We start from the raw sequence: 22,405 nt of genomic DNA, 5'->3' as shown, positions 1-22,405 counted from the left end.
TGGCGCCGGGGACACTCTGCCGCCTCCGCTCTTGTCCCTGCGAGCGTGGGCAGGGCCGTCGGGGGCTTCCGTGGGCTCGGCCTCTGCCTCCGCGGGAGGAAAAGCCGAGGGGAAGCCCCTGGCGCCGCCGCCTCCGGAGAGCCGCGGTGTCCCTGGGCGGTGCGGGTGCTGAAGACGAGCCCTGGGCGGGGCGCCCGCGCGTCGTGCCTGCGGCCGTCCGTGTCCGGAGCGGCGCCCCGGCCTCCAGCCCCGGAACGCGGGGGCCCCACTCTGCTGGGCGTGGGCGACGGCCGGCCGGGGGCGCGCGGAGCAGCCGTCGCGGGGCCTTGCCGCGGCCTCCAGCGCCCCAGGGCCGGGGAATGCAGTGGCCCCCGACCCCTGGCGCCTCTCCGTGTCCCGGCTGGGCCTCCTCGCTCGCCTGCGCCGCGGCCGCCACGCTCCTGAGCCGCGCCGCCCAGGCCCCCCTCATGGCGGCCAAGTGGTTCAAGGAGTTCCCCCTGAACCTGAAGACGGCGTCGGAGCGGGCCAAGCCGGGGGGCGCGGGTGGCGGCAAACTGCGCAAGAACTCGGAGGCGAGCGGCGTGGGGCCGGTCCCGGGCAAGGGCCGCAAGAACTCGGCGGCCGAGCTGGGGGGCAGCAGGTCCGGCGTGGGGGCCCCCAAGGACAGCCGGCTGTCCCGGGACAGCCTGCAGGGTCTGATTCAGGCCGCGGCGGGCAAGGGCCGCAAGAACTCGCGGACCACCGAGGAGGAGCCGCACCGGAGCGCGGCCAAGAGCTCGGGCTGCAGCACCTACATCAACCGGCTCATCAAGGTGGACGCTCAGGAGAAGAACGGCAAGAGCAGCTACCCGGGCGGCGGCAGCAGTAGCAGCAGCAGCAGCAGCAGCAGTAGCAGCAGCTCTTCCTCCACATCCTCTTCCCCTTCCTCCCTGGGCCCCGAGCTGGACAAGGGCAGGCTGGCTAAACAGCAGGACACGGTAAGAATCCGGCCTCGGGGGACCACCACTCCGTGGGAGGGGAGCTGAGTGAGTCTGCCGAACCCCAAGCTGCTCTGCACCTGGGGAAACGTGAGCCTGGGTGTCCTAAGGTCCTTTCCCTGCTACCTTTCGGCGACTCCTCCGTGACCATTTAAAATCATTAGGCTTTTCTTTAAATCTTGAAAAGCCCTCATTCTTGGCGGTGGAGAACGTAGCAGGAATGTTCTACCCGCTTAATTTTGCTAGCAGTTTTTAGAAGAGGAATTGAATGATACAGGCCTGCTTTGCTAAATTTGACTCCTTTGTATAAGTGGTTTATTTTATTTTTTGAATTATTTGTTTGAAAGACAAAGAGGTAGAAGGACGTATGGAGAGGGATCTTCATCCACTGATTATTCCCCCAGATACTGGCAGCAGCCAGAGCTGATGAACCACACGAAGCCAAGAGCCTGGAACTCTTGGTTCCCCATGTGGGTGGCAGGGACCCAAGTACTTGAGCCATCCTCGGCTGCTTCCCTGGGTGCTCGCTGGTAGGAGGCTGGAGGCGGAAGCAGAGCTGGATTCAGCCCCGGGACTCTGAGATGGCATGTGGGCCTTCCGAGAAGCATCTCAACCCAGTGTTTTATTAAAATGTTGACATCCAGGAAGACTTTGGAACCTGAGGAGTGGTAATCTGCGAACTCTACAAGGGTGCGTTTCAGGGCGCCCCCAAACGCACCCCCCACTCTCTGCTGGTCTGGAAATTCCATCATTGTTTGCAGTTGCATCTCCCAAAGAGCGGCTCGGGGCTTCAGCCACACTCCGGGATCACAGCTCCTTCATCCCTTCCATAGACATGGGGTGTGCAGCGGCTTATGGGATAAGGCGCACAGGACGTGAAGGTCTCTGGGGAGTACAGCCTCTGACCAGGAAATGCCCTTGAGAAGTCACAGCTCAAGAGAGAAGAAAGTGTCACCTGCCTCTCGCATGCTGGAGGGTTTCCGGGTGCCGTCGGCGTGGGAAGGTTGAGAAAAGAAGCAGAACTTGGGAAGGGGCTGTCCGTTCTTAAGGGAGGAGTTGGTCTGGTCTGGTTTGTTTGATATTCTCTCTTCTGGGGGAGAGAGGAGAGTCAAACTGAGATCTCCGACTCCAGCCCTGGCTGTCACTTTCTGTCTTGAGAACTTTGCTTTTCTCTTGCCCTGGCCTCAAACGTGCTGTCTACCTGGCTAGAGCCAGGAGCCCACAGCACAGACCACGTGTGCCTGCGCTGGGCACTCCTATTATTTCTCCATACATTTTCCAGCAGGCCCCGTGCCATGCACTGAGCAGGGCACTGGGGAGGGACGGATGTGGCCTCTGCGCATCTGTCCGTCATGGGCCAGCTGGCTGCTGGGCTCTGTCTTTTGTTCCTCCTTGTGCCAGGTATCTGCAGGACGGGTGGGGCCGGTCTTGAAGAATGGACTGGGGGGCGTGGGGCTCAGTCCTGTGCGCTGGGGGCCTGATTATTTTCATGGTTGTCACTTCTGGATGTCTGAAGCTTTTTAGGCTGTCTCCTGCCAAGCACAGCACTCCCTTCTAGTCTGTTCACGCCCCTGAACGCCACCTGCCAGTGCCAGTAGTTCTGCTCCATGAACTCTGGGGAATGCAGTTGGAGATTGCAGAGCGGGCTGGGTGCCGCCTCCCCAGAGAAGGGCTCCCCGACCTCCGTGTTGTCACCGGCCACTGCAGAGCAGAACTGTTGCACACACCACCCCTCCGGACACCTCCTGTTTTGGGGAAGGAAGGTGGATGCTGTCAAACGCAGACACTTAGCAAAACCCTCTCCGATCCGTAGCCCGAGACTCCGTGGGCCTGGGGATTGCTGAACCTAGAACTCGGACTACTGCTTGGTCGTGAGCCGGTTCTCCTCTCTGAAGCCTGTCTCTTCAGAGCTGTTATGAATTCCTATGGGAAGGAAGCAAGCATCAGGCTCATGTGCCTGGCCAGTGCTGGTAGCTGACCAACGGACTCGCTGTGGCCAGTTGCACAGCTGATCGGAGTTTAGAAGGCCCACAGCGTGGGGTATGCGGTAGACCGGCTTCATCTTTTTATGCTCAGAGCGACAGCTGCCCTCCAAGTCCCACTGTAAATGGTGTGTTAAAGGGAGAGAAAGGAAAGTGAAGAGAGACTTGGGGGTAAGGAAAAGAGTTTGGATGAATGGTTGCAAATCAGTTACTCCCCTCTCCCCCCAAATTCAGATGTTTGTGCCCAGCTGGGCCACCTGATCCAGTGCAAAAACCCTGGAGCTGGTTAGAGACGCTGGCTTCTCTTTGGATCCATGGGAGAGGCAGTGGCCACCTGGACACCGTTGCCGTTTGGAACCTGATAATCTGCCCTCTGGTTCCTTCTCAGGTCATCATTCTGGAAGACTACGCTGACCCTTACGATGCCAAACGGACCAAGGGTCAAAGGGATGCGGAGCGAGTAGGGGAGAACGACGGGTACATGGAGCCGTACGATGCCCAGCAGATGATCACAGGTCAGTGCCCGGGTTCTCCGCGCACGCCCTTGGGGCCTGGTGAAGTAGTCACCAGAGCATTTTCAGGAAAGAGAGGGGGAGAAGGCGCTTTAACCAGACCCCGCTGACTAGAAGAAATGGAGAGGAGACCCCGACCCAGGATGGGAGCGCCCAGGCAGCTTCAGTGTAGGAATTTGCGGGCGTCCTTAGCGTCTTTCTGATTCTGTGCAAGATCTCCACAGGGCTTTGCACATCTGCTCAGAGTGTGATTTGTTTTCAGTGTTAAGATTGTCTCATCACGTGTACTTTTGGCCACTTTGAGAAACTTTCACATCTGTAATCGAACTCACAAATCTACACCAAAGGACACACACAGAGGTGTACGGGCTTTTACATCGTTAAAAGCTGCAAATGTGACCTGATCTTCCTTACGGGTAGAGGAATGTGGAGCAAGAAGTTTAATCACAAAGGAATAGTTTATCACTCTCACGAGCCAAGCCCCCCAAGGCAAGCCACCTGAGACCAAGCTCAGCTAATCTTGTACCTTTTCAAGTCCTGGTGATGGCCATTTGTGAGCTTAGCAAGCAGTGTCATTTGTGGTGGTGAACTTTTTCCCCTTTCACTTGTAGTTTTCTTATGCCGATGTTAAGAGTGCTTAAGAGCCTTGTGGCACCGGCACACCGGGTTCTAGTCCCGGTCGGGGCACCGATCCTGTCCTGGTTGCCCCTCTTCCAGGCCAGCTTTCTGCTGTGGCCAGGGAGTGCAGTGGAGGATGGCCCAAGTGCTTGGGCCCTGCACCCGCATGGGAGACCAGGATAAGCACCTGGCTCCTGCCATCGGATCAGTGCGGTGCGCTGGCCGTGGCGGCCATTGGAGGGTGAACCAATGGCAAAAGGAAGACCTTTCTCTCTGTCTCTCTCTCACTGTCCACTCTGCCTGTCAAAAAAAAAAAAAAAAAAAAAAGAATAATGTAAACTAGGTATTTAGATTCATTTGCGGGTCTTAAAGTCGGTGATCTGTTCACTTCATGTTCCTGAGCCTTCTTTGACCTGTAATGAAGAAGTCGCTTCCGAGCGCTAACCCAGGGAGCCCCGTTCGTTTCCTGCTTGGGAGAGGAGCCCCTGGCTCTGCTCCGTGCGCTGCGCGGAGCCGCGGCAACACCCTACAGAGCTGAGCCGGCCTCAGAAGGACACCGGCAGCAACAGGAAGGCCCGGCTCTGTTTCCTGCTTCTCTGCTCCCGGAGATAAGGCACCGCGTTCGGGGTGGGCGGGCCCGGCCAGGCTGCGACCCCGCGGGGCACCCACTGTGACCCCTCATGAAATCTGTGAATGAAAGGAAGTGAAAATGAACTTAGTCAGAATTTTAAAAAATACCTGAGGTTTGGAAGGGATAGGAAAAAGAATATAGAATTGAGAAAAAAGCAGTTCCCAAAAGAATGCTGAATTTGATTGACTTTTGGTTTTATTCTCATCCTCTTTCACTTAACTTTTTTTTTTTTTTTTTTTTTTTTTTAAGATTTACTTGAGAGGCAGAGTTACAGGAGTTACAGACAGGGAGAGAAAGGTCTCCCATCCACTGGTTCACTCCCCAAATGGTGGTGGCCAGGTGATCCGAAACCAGGAGCTTCTTCTGGGTATCTCACATGGGTGCCGGGGTCCAGGCACTTGGGCCATCTTCCGCTGCTTTCCCAGGCCGTAGCAGAGAGCTGGATCAAAAGTGGAGCAGCCTGGACATGAACTGGTGTCCCTATGGGACGCCAGCACTGCAGGCGAGGCTTAACCTACTATGCTACAGTGCCAGTCCCTTGCTCAAAATATTTTATACTGTGCCAGCTGTTTACTGGGGAGCCACACTGGTAACAGTGCTGTGCTTTTTAAAAATGAATATACCTTTTTTTTTTTCCATGTAATTGCCACAAGAGCTCCACAAGCTAGGACTACAGTGGAGGCCCCCTTGTTACAGGTCTTCCACTGCACCTGGCCCGTGGGGCAGACTTGAAATGATGCTGGCAGAAATAAACGTGACCCCTGAGCGGGCATCTCTCCATGCAGATGCACCGGGAGCAGGGAATTTAAAAATCAAAATTGCCCAACGTGAAATAAATGCCCTAATAAGAATAGCTACCCTTTAATATTTGAGTGTTTATTAAATTCTAGCTCTGTCTTAAATAGTTTATGTGAATAAATTCATTTAGGAGTACGAAATGAATGTATTCAATGAGTGGATAAATTCAGCTTTATTAAAAATCTAAATTACTTCCTAAATTAGTAATAAGTATTTGCTCTCAACTTTGAAAAATTATAGTCATGGATTTTAAAGTTTCCTCATTTAAAATATACAAAAGAAATTCAAAATCTTCATGGAAGTGGAATTTAAAGTTGTATTTATTTTGATGCAAAAACGTTGGACATTTTGAACAGTTGAAGCCCCCTCGTTTGTCACAAACACCCCAATCACTGTAGGGAACATACTCGCGGCTGGACAGAATAACAGGAAGTGAGTTTATTGGAAGCTGGAAATAAAAGATTTGCTGCTGTTTTTTTTTTTTTTTTGTAAGCTCAGGGGCTCGGTTGTCAAGTCTACATTTGGAAATTTCCTGTGTTTCTTGAGATAGATGGGGGGTTTTGGTTGGCTCGCGGAGGGGCCGCTGAAGAGTGGGATCTCACGGTGAGGGGAGGGGGCAGTCGGCACTGTGTCGCTGCCGCCCCGTGCAGGTGCATCTTGTCTCCCTGTGAGGTGGGAATAGCATGCCTGGCTTCCACGTTGTGGGCATCTAGAATACTGCCCGTGGTGTTCTTTCACAAAACCCAACACCACTCTTCTTAAGAATTTACTCAGAGTGGACTAGGCCCTGTGCTGCACTCCGGCACACTGTAAAGACAACCCCTGCGACCCCTGCCCTTGGACCTCACAATGTAAGGGGAGATAGACCTAACAGCAATAAAAAAGAAGATAAGTCACTGAGAAAGTGTGAGTAGAGCGTGGGGCTGTCAGGCACAGAGGAAGAAGGGGCAGGGAGAAACTGATGACTTTCCCATGGCCAAGTCACTGGAACCAAGGCTCCCTGGAACCAACCCCCCATCCTCCGCCATAACTTTGGTCTTGACGGATTTTTTAAAAAATTTATTTTTATTTATCTGAACGTCAGAAAAAGAGAGACACCTTCCATCCACTGGTTCACTCCCCAAATGCCCACAACAGCCAGGGCTGTGCCAGGACAAAGTCAGGAGCCGGGATCTCCATTTGGGTCTCCCACGTGGGTGCAGGAACCCAAGTGCTTGGGCCGTCATTGCTGCCTCCCAGAAGCATTAGCAGCGAGCTGGGTCGGGAGCAGAGCACAAGAGGCCCAGACCAGCATCCAGCAGGGCATGCAGCTTCCTAAGCTGCAGCTTCACCCTCTCCACAGCGTGCACCCCTGCTTGAAACTTGTTTTTGTTTTTGTTTTTTTAAAGTTTTATTTATTTATTTTTAAAAGGCAAAATTAGAGAGAGGCAGGGAGAGAGAGAGAGCTTCCATCCACTGGTTCACTCCCCAAATGGCCACAGCAGCCAGGGCTGGGCCTATCCAAAGCCAGGAGCTTCTTCCAGGTCTCCCATGTGGGTGCAGGGGCCCAAGCACTTGGGCCATCTTCCACTGCTTTCCCAGGCCACAGCAGAGAGATGGATCAGAAGTGGAGCAGCCAGGTCTTCAGCCGGCGCCTGTATGGGATGCTGGCACTGCAGGTGGTGGCTTTACCTGCCTTTTTTTTTTTTTTTTTTTAAGTTTTATTTTATTCATCTGAAAAGCAGAGTGACAGGGAGAGAGAGAGAGAGAGAAAGAGAGATCTTCCATCTGCTGGTTGACTCCCCAGATGGCCAGAAAGGTTGGGACTAGTCCAGGCCAAAGCCAGGAGCCTGGAACTCCATCCGGGTCTCCTATCGGGTGGCAGGGGCCCAGGTACTTGGCTGGCTTCTGCTGCCTTCCCCATTGTATAAACAGGGAGTTGGATTGAAAGCCGAGCAGCCGAACCAGCACTCCAGTATGGGATAGCAGCATCACACCAGCCCCTGCTCTAAACTTTAAAAAGTCATGAATTTATAAATAAATTCTCCCTTAGATTTATCCAAAGGCTTGTTCACAAGATACAACTGTTAATACAAGGCAATACTAGCATAAGTCACTTTTTTTAAATAAAAGATTTATTTATTTTTTACTTGAGAGAGTTACACAGAGAGAGGAGAGGCAGAGAGAGAGAGGTCTTCCATCCAATGGTTCACTCCCCAGTTGGCTGCAACGACCAGAACTGCGCCAATCTGAAGCCAGGAGCCAGGAGCTTCTTCTGGGTCTCCCACACGGGTGTAGGCACCCAAGGACTTGGGCCATCTTCTACTCTTCTACTGCTATCCCAGGCCACAGCAGAGAGCTGGATCAGAAGAGGAGTAGCTGGGACTACCATCCAGCAGGGCATGCAGCTGATTGGGCCGGCGCCATGGCTCAACAGGCTAATCCTCCACCTTGTGGCACCGGCACACCGGGTTCTAGTCCCGGTCGGGGCGCCGGATTCTATCCCGGTTGCCCCTCTTCCAGGCCAGCTCTCTGCTATGGCCCGGGAAGGCAGTGGAGGATGGCCCAAGTGCTTGGGCCCTGCACCTGCATGGGAGACCAGGAGAAATACCTGGCTCCAAGCTTTGGATCAGCACGATGCGCCGGCCACAGTGGCCATTGGAGGGTGAACCAACAGCAAAGGAAGACCTTTATCCCTGTCTCTCTCTCTCACTGTCCACTCTGCCTGTCAAAAAAAATTTTTTTTTTTTATTTAAAAGGCACAGTGAGGAGAGACAGATCGTCCATCTGCTGTTCACTTCCCAAATGGCCGCAACAACCAGGGCTGTGCCAGGCTGAAGCCAGGAGCCAGGAGCTTCTTCCAGGTCTCCCATGTGGGTGCAGGGGCCCAGGGACTTGGGCCATCTTCTGCTGCTTTCCCAGGCCATAACAGGGAGCTGGATTGGAAGAGGAGCAGCTGGGAATCAAGTCGGCACCCAAATGGGATGCCGGCACTGCACGCCACTGCTTAACCCACTCCATGGCCCCAAAAATTAACTTTAATGTTGCTTGGTCTTTAGAAGTTCCTTAAGACAGCTACCAGCTTACGAATTCTTCCTTCAGTTGGTATTATATAGCTATATTGAGGACCTACTATGAGCCAAACTTGCCAAATTATTTCCCTAAATCCTGCAGCACTATAAAGTAGGTTTTTATTTCATTAAAGATTTATTTATTTATTTATTTATTTGAGCCAGAGAGAGAGAGAGAGGTCTTACCTCACTGGGCCACTCCCCAGATTGTCACAATGGCCAACACCAGGCCAGGCCAAAGCCAGAAGCTTCATTCAGGTCTCCTGTATGGGCGACAGGGATCCAAACTGTTGTGCCATCCTCCTCTGCCTTTCCCAGGCCATTAGCAAGGAGCTGGATCAGAAGCGGAGCAGCTGGGACTCAAACCCACACTTATATAGGATGCCAGTGTCACAGGCAGCGGCTTTACCCTCTATGCCACAATACCGGCTAAAGTACGGTTTTTAAAAAAAATAAGTTGAAGAAAATTTATATGACCGAAAGATTAAATAATATCCAAATTGTACAGCTCAACAGTGGAGATACCAGGTCATTCATCAACCTTTGGTTTTAGCTGTTGAACTCCAGTTGAAGATGGTGTTTAAATTTTACTTTTGCTTCCAAATGGTTTTGTTGGTTTAAACTCAGCAGGGGTGGAGAACCTTTTTTCTGCCCAGGGCCGTGTGGATATTTATAACATCATTCGCGGGCCACACAGAATGATCAACTTAAAAACAAGCCTGCTGTAGATTTCTGGAGTTTCGAGTCCCACCTGCAGCAGCCTTGGCAGAATAAGACCAAATGATTTCCGAGGCCTTATATGGCCCACGGGCCAGGCGTGCCCACCTCTGGTAAACAGAGTCCAGTCTAAAGAAGAACCTTGGTATTAAAGTCTCTGTTAGGCCGGCGCCGCAGTTCACTAGGCTAATTCTCCACCTGAGGCGCCGGCACACCTGGTTCTAGTCCCAGATGGGGCGCCAGATTCTGTCCCGGTTGCTCCTCTTCCAGGCCAGCTCTCTGCTATGGCCCGGGAAGGCAGTGGAGGATGGCCCAAGTGCTTGGGCCCTGCACCCCATGGGAGACCAGGAGAAGCACCTGGCTCCTGGCTTTGGATCAGCGCAGTGCACTGGCCGCAGCAGCCATTGGGAGGTGAACCAACGGCAAAGGAAGACCTTTCTCTCTGTCTCTCTCTCTCACTGTCCACTCTGCCTGTCCAAAAAAAAAAAAAAAAAAGTCTCTGTTAATAAAAGGATTAAGGAAAAATTTATAAATGAAATCTGATTTATGTAACTTGTTCCTACTTAGTGAATGTCACGGTTTCTGACTTAGCCCTGCTTTGTTCAGATATTTCGATTTATCTTTTAAGAAACAATTAAAGAAACTTTAAATCAAAAGCTTATGCAGTGATAAAAGATGTGAGTTAAAAAAAAGCTGCCTACCAGCCCTGTTTCTGATTCCAAGAGGAAAACAGACCCCCATGAGGCTCCAAATTTAATGTTTTAGAAACATAAAAGGGATCAGAAGAAAGGGTGCATTATTTAGAAATTGTCATTAACATTTGACATGAAATATTTTGAGCATAAAAAAAAAAAAACAGGGGCTCTGGAGTCTGGAATAAATGGCTCCTCACTACCTGCTGCATCGCTGTGGGCTCAGTTTATTTACCCGTGCAAATGGGATAACACAGATGTCACTGTTAGGAGGCCTCGGTGAGACACTGGGTATGCAGGACTCGTGGGAGCACATTGTAGTCGCTCCTGAGAGAGCCCCATTGTCAGAGTTCTGAGCTCCTGAGAGCAACAGGAACAGCTCACTGCGACAGTCTGGTAAAGAAAGCCTTAGTCTTCAGCTGGCTTTAAAAGCGAGTGGCGGCCGGTGCCGTGGCTCACTAGGCTAATCCTCCACCTGCGGCGCCGGCACACCGGGTTCTAGTCCTGGTTGGGGCGCCAGATTCTGTCCTGGTTGCCCCTCTTCCAGGCCAGCTCTCTGCTGTGGCCTGGGAAGGCAATAGAGGATGGCCCAGGTCCTTGGGCCCTGCGCCCACATGGGAGACCGGGAGAGGTACCTGGCTCCTGGCTTCGGATCGGCCTGATGCGCCAGCTGCAGTGTGCCAGCTGCAGCGGCCATTGGAGGGTGAACCAACAGCAAAAAGGAGGACCTTTCTCTCTGTCTCTATCCACTCTGCCTGTCAAAAAAAAAAAAAAAAAAAAAAAAAAGTGGCAGCAAGATGGCGATTGAGCGCTCCTGTTCAGCCCCCGCCGGGTTTCACGCCACCCGTTGCCCAGCTGAGTGCTGCAGGTCAGCGCTCCATTTCGGCGATGGCTGCGAACCAGTGTTTATCTGCCGCCGTCCATGTGCCGTGGTCTGCCGTGGTAAATGGCCTCTGTCGGCAGCCAGGGTGTAGCTTCCGCTTGCCATTTCCTCCTTCTCAGGCTCGTTTCCTCTTGGAGCCAGCTCTGCACGTCAGGAGTTATTCTCCCTGCAGGAAGGGTCGGCTCGCAGCCCTGCGATTGTTTCTGTTTCTATGGCGCCTCAGGTTAGGGGTGGCCAGGTGTTGGAATGGACTGGGGGTCACTCCCCGTGGAGGGGCGGGGACCTGTGCACAGCCTTTTTCCCTTGGTTGAACATTGTTTCAGCAGATGATAGTGTGCAGATTCTGCCTGGTGCTGGAACCCTTCGAGGAAGGCACATTGTCCGTTGTGGGCTTCCCAGCCGCTCCCAGCTCTCCCAGTGTACCCTGTAACTTCTTGTTACTATGTAACAAGGACCTGTGCAGAGTTACTGAGGGAGGGAGGAAGTTGATCAGAGCTCTCAGTCCAAGGTTAGGTTGTCCATCGGTCCTCTGATGAGGACAATGGATGGATCTCAGGGTGAGCCAAGGAACAGAGCCCTCTCCGGAGCGTCCCCTTCCCAGGCAAGCCCCCAGTGACCAAGGACCTCCCGCTGGACCCCCTCTACTGGGTGCCATAATTAGGTCAAGTCTCCCTCTTAGTCCCTCATTCATTAACATAAGGCTTTGGGGGTCAATCCCCCCAAACATGAGCCTTTGTGGGGACATCCAAACTGTTACGCAGCCTATAACAGGAAGGAATGCAAGAGGACTTAAAAAGCTCACAGCAAGTGAAAATGAAAGATGTCTGTTTTGGTGCAAGAAGCCCATGCAAAAAATGGTGAAATTCATGCATAGTTCTCTTACAGTACACACTTTGCACAAAACTTGGAGACCCCCTTGTACAAATTCTGATTTTTTTTCCTACCAAAATAAATTTACCCCTCGCATTTTTCGTGAGCTTTTTGAAGTAGCATCCTGTATAAGGCTCTCATTACACAAGAAAACCTCAAACGAAGGTGAAGGAAGAACTTAAGATCCTTATCACTGGGTATCATTTTAATGCCAACTGACTTGAATTTCCTTGGAGCCAGCATCCCTCCGTCTTCCTCGTCTTCCTCGTGGTTCAGCTGGGGCAGGATGAAGGGGGACCTGAGGAAGGACTTCCCAGCCAGTGCCAGATGTTCTCCACGAGGGTCAACAAGTTTTGATCAGAAACCTAAAACTCAAAATTCATCCTTGGAATTCCTTTGTGTTTTCTGCTTCCTTTTTCTTAGTTCTTAAGAAAAGTTCTTTTTTAGAAATTCCAGCCTTATCTTAACTGAACCAAGAACAGAGTATGTTTTTGTTTCTTGTTTTCCGTAGCCCCATCTGGAATAGGCAATGAAGAAAAAAAGCTGTAGGATTGGAAGTCGGGAGATTGGGCCAGAGATAGAATCCTGAACTCAGATGACCCCAGGCATCTGGCCTGGCCTGGGGACCCGAGATGGCCACGTGGAGGTCTTGGGGAGCAGGCGGTGCCCTCATCCTCGGGCTGGGGCCAGCCAGGAGAGGTTAGCTCTGGAGAGCGGAGAACTGTGATAGGACCGCCGAGACCCAGCAGGTGTGGCAGAGGTCCTGGGGCTCAGCTGCCTGATGGACTGTCCCGGGGACTCTTAGAAGCTGCCTCCCAGGATGCACCCCGGATCTGCTAAGTCAGCAGCTCCCCAGTGATTCTCATGAGAGAGCAGAGGGCCCCGCACAGCAAAATGGTAACCTCACCTATGGACAGGTTTTGAATTTAGTATCTTCCTCTCGTTGCTATCTTTTCCTTGTTAGGGAGTGGCTGATTCTCCTCCTGTTCACATCCTGTTTGGAAGTTTCAGAGAGAAAGTCCTTCCATCATCTCTTTCCCTGGTGCTGCTCCCTTGGATCCTCTTCCTGCCCACCTGTCTACTTCCAGCCGCACTTGGCTGAGGGAGCCCTGGGATCTGCCTCTGAGCCTCTCTGGCTTTCACTCTGCTCCAGCGAGTGCCTTCATTCCCACAGTAGTGACAGCGATCCATTCACGAGCAACTGTTTGACGGCCCCCTGCACATCCACGCTGTCCCCTGCCGGGAGAGGCTCCAGAGCCCCTTGCCCGCCCTCCCACCTCCCGTGCATGTGTGTGCGCAGCCATTATTTCACAACTGCGCGTGCTGTACATGTAAGGCACGGGGGTCCCTTCCCTGGTGGTCTCCACCACATCGGGAATACGCAACCACAGAGAAATCTGTGCCATGGGAGAAGGGCAGGGTGGGAGTGGGCTGGCACCACCACGGCCCCTCATCGCACTGTGGGCCATTGGAGGAGAAGGTGGGCAGAAAAGGCTTCTCCAAAGGACAAGGTTGCAAAGGACTCGAAGATCCCCAGGACACGGTGGACGTGAGGCAGCGTAGTGTGCAGGGAACCGGAGAAGTTCCATGTGGTCTCTGTCACCAGCTCTGGTTTTCCAAACTCACAATTTTGTCTCCTACTCCACCTAGAAGCTCCAGGCTGGTCAGTCCCCATGCCACTGTGCTAGGCTGGCTGGTTAGCAGCTGCTTGGTCAGTTTGCATCAGGTTTTTTCCCCTCCATTTCTGTGCCTCTGCTCAGACCATACTACTTTTTTTTGGATAGGCAGAGTGGACTGAAAGAGAGAGAGAGACAGAGAGAAAGGTCTTCCTTTTTGCCGTTGGTTCACCCTCCAATGGCCGCTGCGGCCGGTGCATCATGCTGATCCGAAGCCAGGAGCCAGGTGCTTCTCCTTGTCTCCCATGCGGGTACAGGGCCCAAGGACTTGGGCCATCCTCCACTGCCTTCCCGGGCCATAGCAGAGAGCTGGCCTGGAAGAGGGGCAACCGGGACAGAATCCGGCGCCCCAACCAGGACTAGAACCCGGTGTGCTGGCGCCGTAGGCGGAGGACTAGCCTGTTAAGCCACGGCGCCGGCCAGACCATACTACTTTTTAACAGTCGGTTGTTTGCTTGTTGGTTTGTTTTAATTTGAGAAGCGGTGAGACAGAGCTCTCATCCACTGGCTCACTCCCCAAATGCCCACAACATCCCTGGATCCGGCCAGGAGCCAGAAACTCCATCCAGGTCTCCCACGTGGGCGGCAGCAGCCCAACTACTCGAGCCATCACCTGCCGCCTTCCAGGGTGCGCATTAGCAGGAGGCTGGACTGGGGGCAGGGCTGGCACTCCAACGCTGGCACCCTGATACACGGGCCAGGCTGTGCACTGTGTGTGTAGGTATCCTCCAGTGAAACGCGGATATAATTGCTACTCCCTGTTCTAAAGACGAAGTATGGCTGCGTTGCCTGCAGAACCATCCAGACATTTTGTCCTTGCTTTTGGAGCTTCTGCCCCTTGGTGCCTGGCTGGCCTACCCTTGCGGCTGCTTCTCCCGGCATTCTGTGCTTTAGGCTTCTCCGTCCACTCCCCTGGCAGGAGCAGGACCAGAGTCCAGTGCCCACCTCTGTGCCTTGGCGCGGGCAGCTTCCTCCCCTGGAAAGTCGGCTCATCTGCCATTTCTCTTCCACTTGGCATGGCCCCTGGCTGGCCCCTGGCTGTGGGGCCGGCTTCCTGCTTTGGAATCCAGGCTCCGCCACGCCTGGTCTGGACCATTCCCTTCAGCTTTCTCTCCTGGGGCCTGCCTTTCTGTGATGCGCGAGGAACTGGTGTGGCTGTCAGTGTGGGGGGACGGGCAGCGCACCCAGGGCAGCGCCTACCAGCAGTAAAGGTGAGCGGTCAGGTTACTGGTGCTACCCCTCACGCCTCTCTGCTTTGATTTCCTGCGAAACCAGATGTGTTTATTAGTGCCTGGGTCTGGCTCCCCCCGCCCCCCATGTTTGAAGCAGCCCCCAAGTCAAGAACTTTGTCAGAGGCCTGTAAGTGTCGCCCCTGTGCAGGGGTGAAGCTCTGCTTTGCAACATCTCAAGCGCTCAGATGTTTGGTAAAAACCCTTTGCTCTGGGCTTGCCAGCAGGATTTTAAAAACTTGGAAGGTGACCTTAGAGCCGACAGCAGGAGCTGGAGCAGGTAACTGGAGGCTGCGGCTCCCTGGGGTGCTCCCGGCTGCCCCTGTGCTGCCCGCTCCAACTGCTCGGCTGCCGGCCTTGTCTGGCTCAGCCGTGGCCTGGCCGGAGGGAGGACACTGTGGGCTCCAGCCTCGCGCTTTTGGAGTCCCGCTGGGAAACAGCCAGCCCGTTAAGGGGCAACGTGGGTGGCCTGCCACCCTCAACCGCAGGGGCAGTCATCGGTGCACAGGTGATTGGGTTAATGGCCGGGCTCCGGGGCACCTTTGCTCTCCACCTAGTGTGTGTGACCTGTGCTTTTCAGAAATCAGGCGCCGCGGCTCCAAAGACCCCCTGGTGAAGGCGCTTCAGCTACGGGACAGCCCCTGCGAGCCCGGGCAGGACGGCGGGAAGGCGGAGGCCTCGGCCAAGAGACGGAGCTCCAAGGACCTGCTGGCCAAGCCGCCGCAGCTCTACGACACGCCCTACGAGCCGGCTGATGGCAAGGCGCGGCCCCCGGACAGCCGGCTGCCCGAGAGTGACGAGCGGCCAGCGGCCGAGTACGAGCAGCCCTGGGAGTGGAAGAGGGAGCAGATCGTGCGCGCGCTGTCAGGTGAGGGTGGGGCCTGCGGCTGCCATGCCCCTACTGGAGCTCCGCCCATGGAGCCCACCCACCAGCCCCTCTTTTTGTTGGAAGACTTGGGGGATGGGAGATGGGGGAAGGGGGGAGGCAGTGGCGGGCACTCTGCCTAAAACGCTGCTTGGGACACTCGCTGGATCCTTGCCACCCACGTGGGAGACCTACACTGAGTGCCCGGCTGTCTGCTTGTCTGGTCCTATTGGGCTTTTGAGGGAGTAAACCCGCAGATGGGAGGTTTTTCTGTGTCTGCCTCTGGCTCTCAAGTAAATCATCAATAAAAATGTTAATAAAAAACAAAACCTGGATGCCAGGCATTTAAAAGTTAAAGGAGTGGGCTTTAGCCTAGCGATTAAGATGCCCACGTCCCACGTAAGGCTGCCAGGGTCTGGTTCCCAACCCCAGCTCTCCACTAATGCGGACCCCAGGAGGCCGCAGGCCATGGAGCTCCTGTCACCTACGAGGGAGACCTGGCCTGAGTTCCCACTTCCTGGCTTGGGCCTGGTCCTGCCCTGGCCATTGTGGGCACCTTGGGGAGTCGACTAGCAGATGGGAGTTCTTTTCTCTCTCCTAGATTAATAAGAAATTTTGATTTTGATTGGCACCAAGTGTACCGCTCACTGAGCACAGTGTGCTGCCTCAGTATACGCACCTGGGTTGCCTGCACCTCAGGCCTCCCTCACTGCACCATCTCACTCATGTGGAATATGGAAAACTGGCCTCGAAGAAGTCAGGCGTGGGATCCTGGTTACCAGAGCGGGGAGGGGAGAGGGGCCGGGAGAGGCTGGTCAGCAGGTTCAAAGTCACCGCCAGATGAGTCGCACAGCAAGGTGACTGTTGTTGACAGTGATGTGTTTGTGATGTTCCGATGAACAAGAAGAGAGGATTTTACCTGTCTTCCAAATCCATTTCCTTTATATTCCTCACTGCACGTCTCTTTTTTTCCTGAGGAACTTGAGGTTGGGAGTTAAGCACTTCGCTGTGGTTCAAGGCCAGGGCTGAAGCGGAGCCCTTGGTGTCGCGTTTCTTTCCGACCCTGCGGGTGCCGGCTCAGGTGCAGCTGTTGTGGAAGTGCCTTAAGTGACCACTGAGGAAACATCTGAGCACTTTTTTTTCCCAGTAGTGAAGCTGTTGGACTGGGAGCAGCTTTTTCTTTCTTTATATATATAAAATAAATTTTGGTTTTTTTTTTTTTTAAGATTTTTTAAAAAATATTTGAAAGGCAGAGTAACCGGGAGAGACAGAGAGAAAGCTGCTTCCATCCGCTGGTTCACTCCTCAAATGGCCCCAGCTGACGCAGGTGGCAGCTTAACCCTCTGCGCCCCAAGTCCGGCCCGGGAGCAGCTTTCTCCAGTTCTGGTTAAAATCCCTGTGTATAAAATGGCAGTGCTGGCTAGAATGGCTACAGGGAGAGGTAACTGGGACGCTGGGGGAAGCTCGGATTTCTGTCTCGTTTTCAAAATCCTCCTAAAGAAATCCAATTCTTCAAGTGTGACTTTTTTAAATCACTTCAGAGAAAGTTGGTGAGTAGGTTGTCAATAAATAGTCAAGATATTCCTCCCTCCTGCTTCTCCCAAGGTATAGCTTCTCTACTTGACTGACCACAATAACATCACTCTAACTATAAAGTCAGGTTTGCAACTAGAAGTATAGCCAGTGTGAGGCCAGCGCTGTGGCATAGTGGATTAAGCCACTGCCTGTTCTACTTCCAGTCCAACTCCCTGCCAGTGCGCCTGGGAAAGCAGCAGCAGATGACCATGTGGGAGACCCAGAATAATCTACTAGCTTTAGCTTGGCCCAACCCTGGCCATTGTGGCTATTTGGGGGGTGAACCAGCGGATAGAAGATTGATCACTCTCTCCTCTCCTCCTCCCTCCCCCTCTCCCTCCCTCCCCCTCCCCACTTCCTCCCTCTCTAACTCTCCCTTTCAAAGAAATCTTTAAAAAACAAAAAGTGTAGCCAGTATAAAAGGTCCGATGGACATGGCAGTAATATGTTTGAAAGCGAGTACTGAGTCGAGTACTGATTTTGGTCAGTCTCTGTGGGTGCCCGCTGCTGTCGTGGCCCTGTATCCGTACTGCCACTTCCTCACTGTCTCCTGTCCAGCCTGGATGTCACCGCCTCTGGTGTGTTCCTATCTGTTTCTGAGTTGATTTTCCTGTTTGTTATCTCATAGAAAAGAACTGTTTGGTTTCATAGAATGAGACACACACACTCTTGCAAGGAGTCACTGCCATGAATGTGTTTAGTCTTTTTTTTTTTTTTTTTGACAGGCAGAGTGGATAGTGAGAGAGAGAGACAGAGAGAAAGGTCTTCCTTTTTGCTGTTGGTTCACCCTCCAATGGCCACCACGGCCGGCGCATCGTGCTGATCCGAAGGCAGGAGCCAGGTGCTTATCCTGGTCTCCCATGGGGTGCAGGGCCCTAGCACTTGGGCCATCCTCCACTGCACTCCCTGGCCACAGCAGAGAGCTGGCCTGGAAGAGGGGCAACCAGGACAGAATCCAGCACCCCGACCAGGACTAGAACCCGGTGTGCCGGCGCCGCAAGGCGGAGGATTAGCCTATTGAGCCGCGGCGCCGGCCGTGTTTAGTCTTTCATTATGAAAATGCTGAACGTGCGTGCTGAGTACATTGAAGTGGTTTCTTGTCATGTTCTGAAGCTGAGGAATGCCCAGCAGAACAGGGGCCGCACGTGCGCAGGTAGCAGCAGCGGGATCAGGCACCAGAGACAGCAGGAGCTCTGCCGCCCTGGCTTTTCGCAGAGCTCCGGAGCGGGCGTAGAGCATGGGAAAGGCGCCTTGCTTCGGGGCCCCCTCGGTGAATGGCGTCTTCCTTGCAGTCCAGTTCGAAGGCGCCGAGCGACCGGCCGTGAAGGAGGAGGCGCCGAGGCAGCACCACCGGCAGAAGAGCTGGACCCAGAAGATCCTGAAGCCAGCCCTGTCCGAGCACAGCGAAGGCGAGAAAGTGGACCCAGGCCTGCCCCTGGAGAAGCAGCCGTGAGTCCCCTGCAGAGCCTCTGCCAGGCTCGCGGCGGCCGCATGCGGGCACAGCTTGCACGTCCGCTTCTGTGCTGTGCGCGCTTCCTCGCCTGTGCCGTGGGGCTCGGTATGCAGCCCGTCTCTCCCAGTCTGGCACACTCGTGCAGGGTGGAAAGTGCACCACATCTCAAGAAGCTTTATTTGCAATTCCGTCCTCCTAGCCAGGGTGAAAGCTTTTCAAATGACTCTGGCCTGCAAACTCCCTCTGGTGGGATTGCGAGGCTTTGTGATCCAGAGCCCCTCACCCCCGCCCCCATCTGTATTTTGTCTGTTCTGAGTGGGACCAGGACCCGGATCGGGCTGCTGGGAAGTTCATTGCAAGCAGTGCTTTGTGGCGCGATGCCCGGTCTGGATCTGGCACTCAGGCGTCTCCCCCGCCCCCTTTGCAGGTGGTACCATGGCGCCATCACCCGAGCTGAGGCCGAGAGCCGGCTACAGCCCTGCAGAGAAGCCGGCTACCTGGTTCGGAACAGCGAGTCGGGGAGCAGCAGGTACTCCATCGCGCTGAAGTAAGTACCCGCGCCCACCGCCTCCAAGGGGAGGGTGCCCCGTGACGGCCCTTCCTGTTCCGGGGAGGTTCCCTGTCCAAAACGAGATCCCTGGAAGGCGCCCCCAGGGCCGCGTCTCACCAGAAGCTCAGGGGCATTCCCACAAACTGCCATGATGACGTGCACGGTTGGGGTTGGATGCAAGTCCCAATTCTGCCACCAGAGTGGGGGTCCTGGTTCGTTAGCGCTGGACATCGGTCCGTTTCCACCTCACTTCCCCTGGTCTGCAGTGGGCCTTCCCACTTGGAGAACCGGCCCCTCATCGGAAGAGTAACTCCTACAGGATGGTCGGTCTTCTATTCCCTCACCTGGGGGGCCGGGGGCTTTCATAAGTCAGATGCCCGGACCACCAAAACGCCACCTGCAGTTCGGATACCCGTCCGGCTGGTGGAGAAGGAGGTGCTGCCTGGCCCCCCACTCGCGCTGCCTGTGCACAGAGAACTCTGGCCCCAGAGCGTGTGTCATGGAAATTCTCACTGCTCTGTGAGCGCGGTGGCACTGCATTGGAGGATCATTGTCAGGAGCCTGACGGCCTTTCCTTCCTGAGGAAGCTGAGCCCCTGCCGCCGAGACAATCGGCCTGCAGGGCCGCTGGGGGCGGGGAAGGGCGCCGAGCACCGCGAGCGAGCGGGCCGGCCGCAGATACATGGGACCCGGCAGCCTGACGTGGGCGCCGGCGCTCAGATCTGGGAGCCTGCGGTGCCAGCCGTCATTACACACAAGCGGGCGAGGTCTTTCTGCCCGGGAAGTGGAAGAGGAAGCGGGTTTAATTGTTATCACCACTGCTACTACTACTAGTAGTAGTAACAGTAGAAGTAGTAGTAGTGGCAGTAGTAGTAGCAGCATTCATGGCTTGTTTCCTGGACGCAAGACACCTGTCTTTCTGGCCGTGGTGAGAGAGTGGACGGCTGAAGCCCCCCTGTGCCGCCCCGTGCTCGGTGTGAGCACAGGTCTGTAATTCGGGGGCTAGACGGGAGTTGGCATTTTCCCATCATCTTTGTGGCGCCGTACCTGATGGCTCAGGGCAGTGAGGACACGCACGCTCATGCTGCCCGACTGGTGAGCAGCAAGTCTGTGCAGTCCATTCCCGGAGGGGAGGAGACCCCTGGGCGCCCCAGGAATCTGGCCGGCATCGTTGCAGGGGCTGGTGGGGAGCTCCCAGGCTCCAGGGGCTCACTCATGTGCCCTGCTTGATGTTTGCTTGGCCCCAGGACCAGTCAAGGCTGCGTGCACATCATCGTGGCCCAGACCAAGGAGAACAGATTCACCCTGGATCAGACCAGCGCCGTGTTCGGCAGCATCCCGGAGCTCGTGCGCTACTACTCCTCCGAGAAGCTGCCCTTCAAAGGCGCAGAGCACATGACCTTGCTCCACCCCGTGCACAACAAGCTGCACTAAGACTGGGCCGCCGCGAGCCCCCCACCCACTCCTCCGGGGACAGGACGGGGCTGGGAGGCCCCGTGCACCTGTGGGAGAGGCTTGGACCGCGAGTCCATTCCATGCACTCGGTTCCTTACCTGTCCCTCTTCTCTCTGCCGCCTCCACCTGCAGAGTGGGGCATCCTGTTTGGGCTGTGGGCCCCCAGAAAGGCAAGCAGAGAGTTCAGGAGCATCCAAGTCCTCCAGCAGCGCGCAGGCCGGCGGCTGCCTGGGATGCCTGGTCCCTAAGCAGAGCCGCAGAGCACCCACATGGCTGCTGCATGCTGTGGGGCCAGCGCTGGGCAGGGAGTCCTCTCTCTCCACGCGTCCCAGCTCAGCTCTGGAGCTCGCGAGAATGCGCTCCTTTTCCGTGGGCCTCTCTGAGGAAGTGGTGTTCCTGGTCTCAGCGGTTCTCGGCAGGCTTTCAGCAAGTCACTGACGGAAGCGGAAAGACGAAGGAGGACGTTGCAGAGTTAGCAATCACCGGTGTACTGTGAGGAGCCGGCTTCATGACGGTAATAACAAATCACAGAATGAAGTACTCCGCCACGGCTCCATTTCTGATTTTTTAAAATCCTGAAAATTTATAAAGCTCAACCGCTATTTCCTTATTGGATGATTATATAGAAATTCTGATATCTGTTGCCTTTGTGCATTTTAGTTGCTATTCAATCATTTAAAATTGCTCTAAATTTAGATTTGCTTTGTGTTTTTAGTAAATTTAAAGACAAGTGCAGCTCTGGGACCTGATTGTAGACCCTGGGTCTGCAATGCCTGCCAGGATTGCTTGCTGCCGTGCGCGCCAGCCTGGTCCGCACCACCCAGGAGAACCTGGGAAGCTGAGGGCTTCTCCATCTGTAGCCACTTAAGGTGCTGCGTTGGTTCCTGGAGTACTAGCACCTTGATGGCTTGTCGCAGGCCTGCCATCCCCAGTCACCCACTGTGAAATACAGGCACAGCGGGACGTCCAAGCAGCGCCGTCGTTACAACGGGCAGGGGTGTGTGTGTGTGGCGGGGTTGGTCCAGGTGGCAACGTGCTGTCATCCGAGGAAAGTTTACTTCCATAAGCTGCTTTTAAATACACATAGAAAGGTTGGCTTGGTCAATTTTAGGAAAATGTATGTTTCTAGCTATTATTGTTTGTTACCACTTAGACATTAGTAAATTGTTGCTTTTCTGTTAAGATCTTAGCCACAGGGTTGTGTCACCTTTGATTTTTTAAAAAATTTGAGAAAAAATTTTTTTTCTCACTGGAGCACAATGATTTTATTGATAAAGAACGTTCTGTGTTTAAGTACCGTTAGAATGTTTTAAACAAGCCTTGGTTCGTGTACTGTGCGAGGTGTTCTTTGAATTTTCCATAGCGAGAGTTTCAGTCCATCCAACACATATTTATTCTGTTCTATATACCAATCATTCCTGTGTTAAACTTGTTTTAACCTTCCAAAAATGAAACCTTATTTTTTTTTTTTGCTTAACCTTATTCTTCAAAGAAAATATAAGCAGTTATCCTCATTTTAATAAATGCTGAGAGCGTTGTTAGACTTCCCTTTGTGCGCTGCACGATTGTTGGCCCGCGCCCAGCGATGGCGATGAATGTGTGATGGAATCCCGTTCTGCAGGCAGCCTGAGCACAAGTGACTGAGCTTCCGTCCCGTGCCCGCGGCTCTGCTTCCTCTGCTGGTCTGTGACGCGCGTGCTGTTTTCCGTACGCGGGGAAAGGCGGAAGGGATGTGAGGTTCGTGTGTAGCCCGGTTGCTCCACAGCTGTCCTGGAGGTTATAGGAAGTGTGGCAGATTAGGGGAAGGCTGGGGGGCGGTGGCCAGCTACTGTCTTCTCCTTGAGGTTGTGACACAGGCCAACAAAAGCCAGGG

At 54.1% G+C, this 22,405-nt stretch overlaps 1 protein-coding gene across 1 annotated transcript; it reads left to right on the top strand.

Moving 5' to 3' along the window:
• Nucleotides 1-359: 359 nt before the first annotated feature.
• Nucleotides 360-22,075, top strand: SHE (Src homology 2 domain containing E). Its single transcript, XM_062193640.1, has 6 exons — nucleotides 360-977; nucleotides 3,348-3,474; nucleotides 15,216-15,503; nucleotides 18,368-18,524; nucleotides 18,956-19,075; nucleotides 20,325-22,075. Exons 1-6 carry the CDS (start codon nucleotides 360-362, stop codon nucleotides 20,509-20,511), a joined length of 1,497 nt encoding a protein of 498 aa, XP_062049624.1. The 3' UTR covers nucleotides 20,512-22,075.
• Nucleotides 22,076-22,405: the final 330 nt, after the last annotated feature.

This window comes from Lepus europaeus, chromosome 5, assembly GCF_033115175.1.
Source record: "Lepus europaeus isolate LE1 chromosome 5, mLepTim1.pri, whole genome shotgun sequence".
Taxonomy (NCBI): Eukaryota; Metazoa; Chordata; class Mammalia; order Lagomorpha; family Leporidae; genus Lepus; species Lepus europaeus.
Note: the sequence above shows the minus strand (reverse complement) of the source record. Positions and strands in the feature narration are given on the sequence as shown.

Coding starts and splice junctions, on each gene's coding strand:
- SHE (XM_062193640.1), top strand. CDS start 360: ATGCAGTGGCCCCCGACCCCTGGCGCCTCTCCGTGTCCCGGCTGGGCC. Junction 978..3,347: donor TGGCTAAACAGCAGGACACG/GTAAGAATCCGG, acceptor GTTCCTTCTCAG/GTCATCATTCTGGAAGACTA. Junction 15,504..18,367: donor GATCGTGCGCGCGCTGTCAG/GTGAGGGTGGGG, acceptor TCTTCCTTGCAG/TCCAGTTCGAAGGCGCCGAG.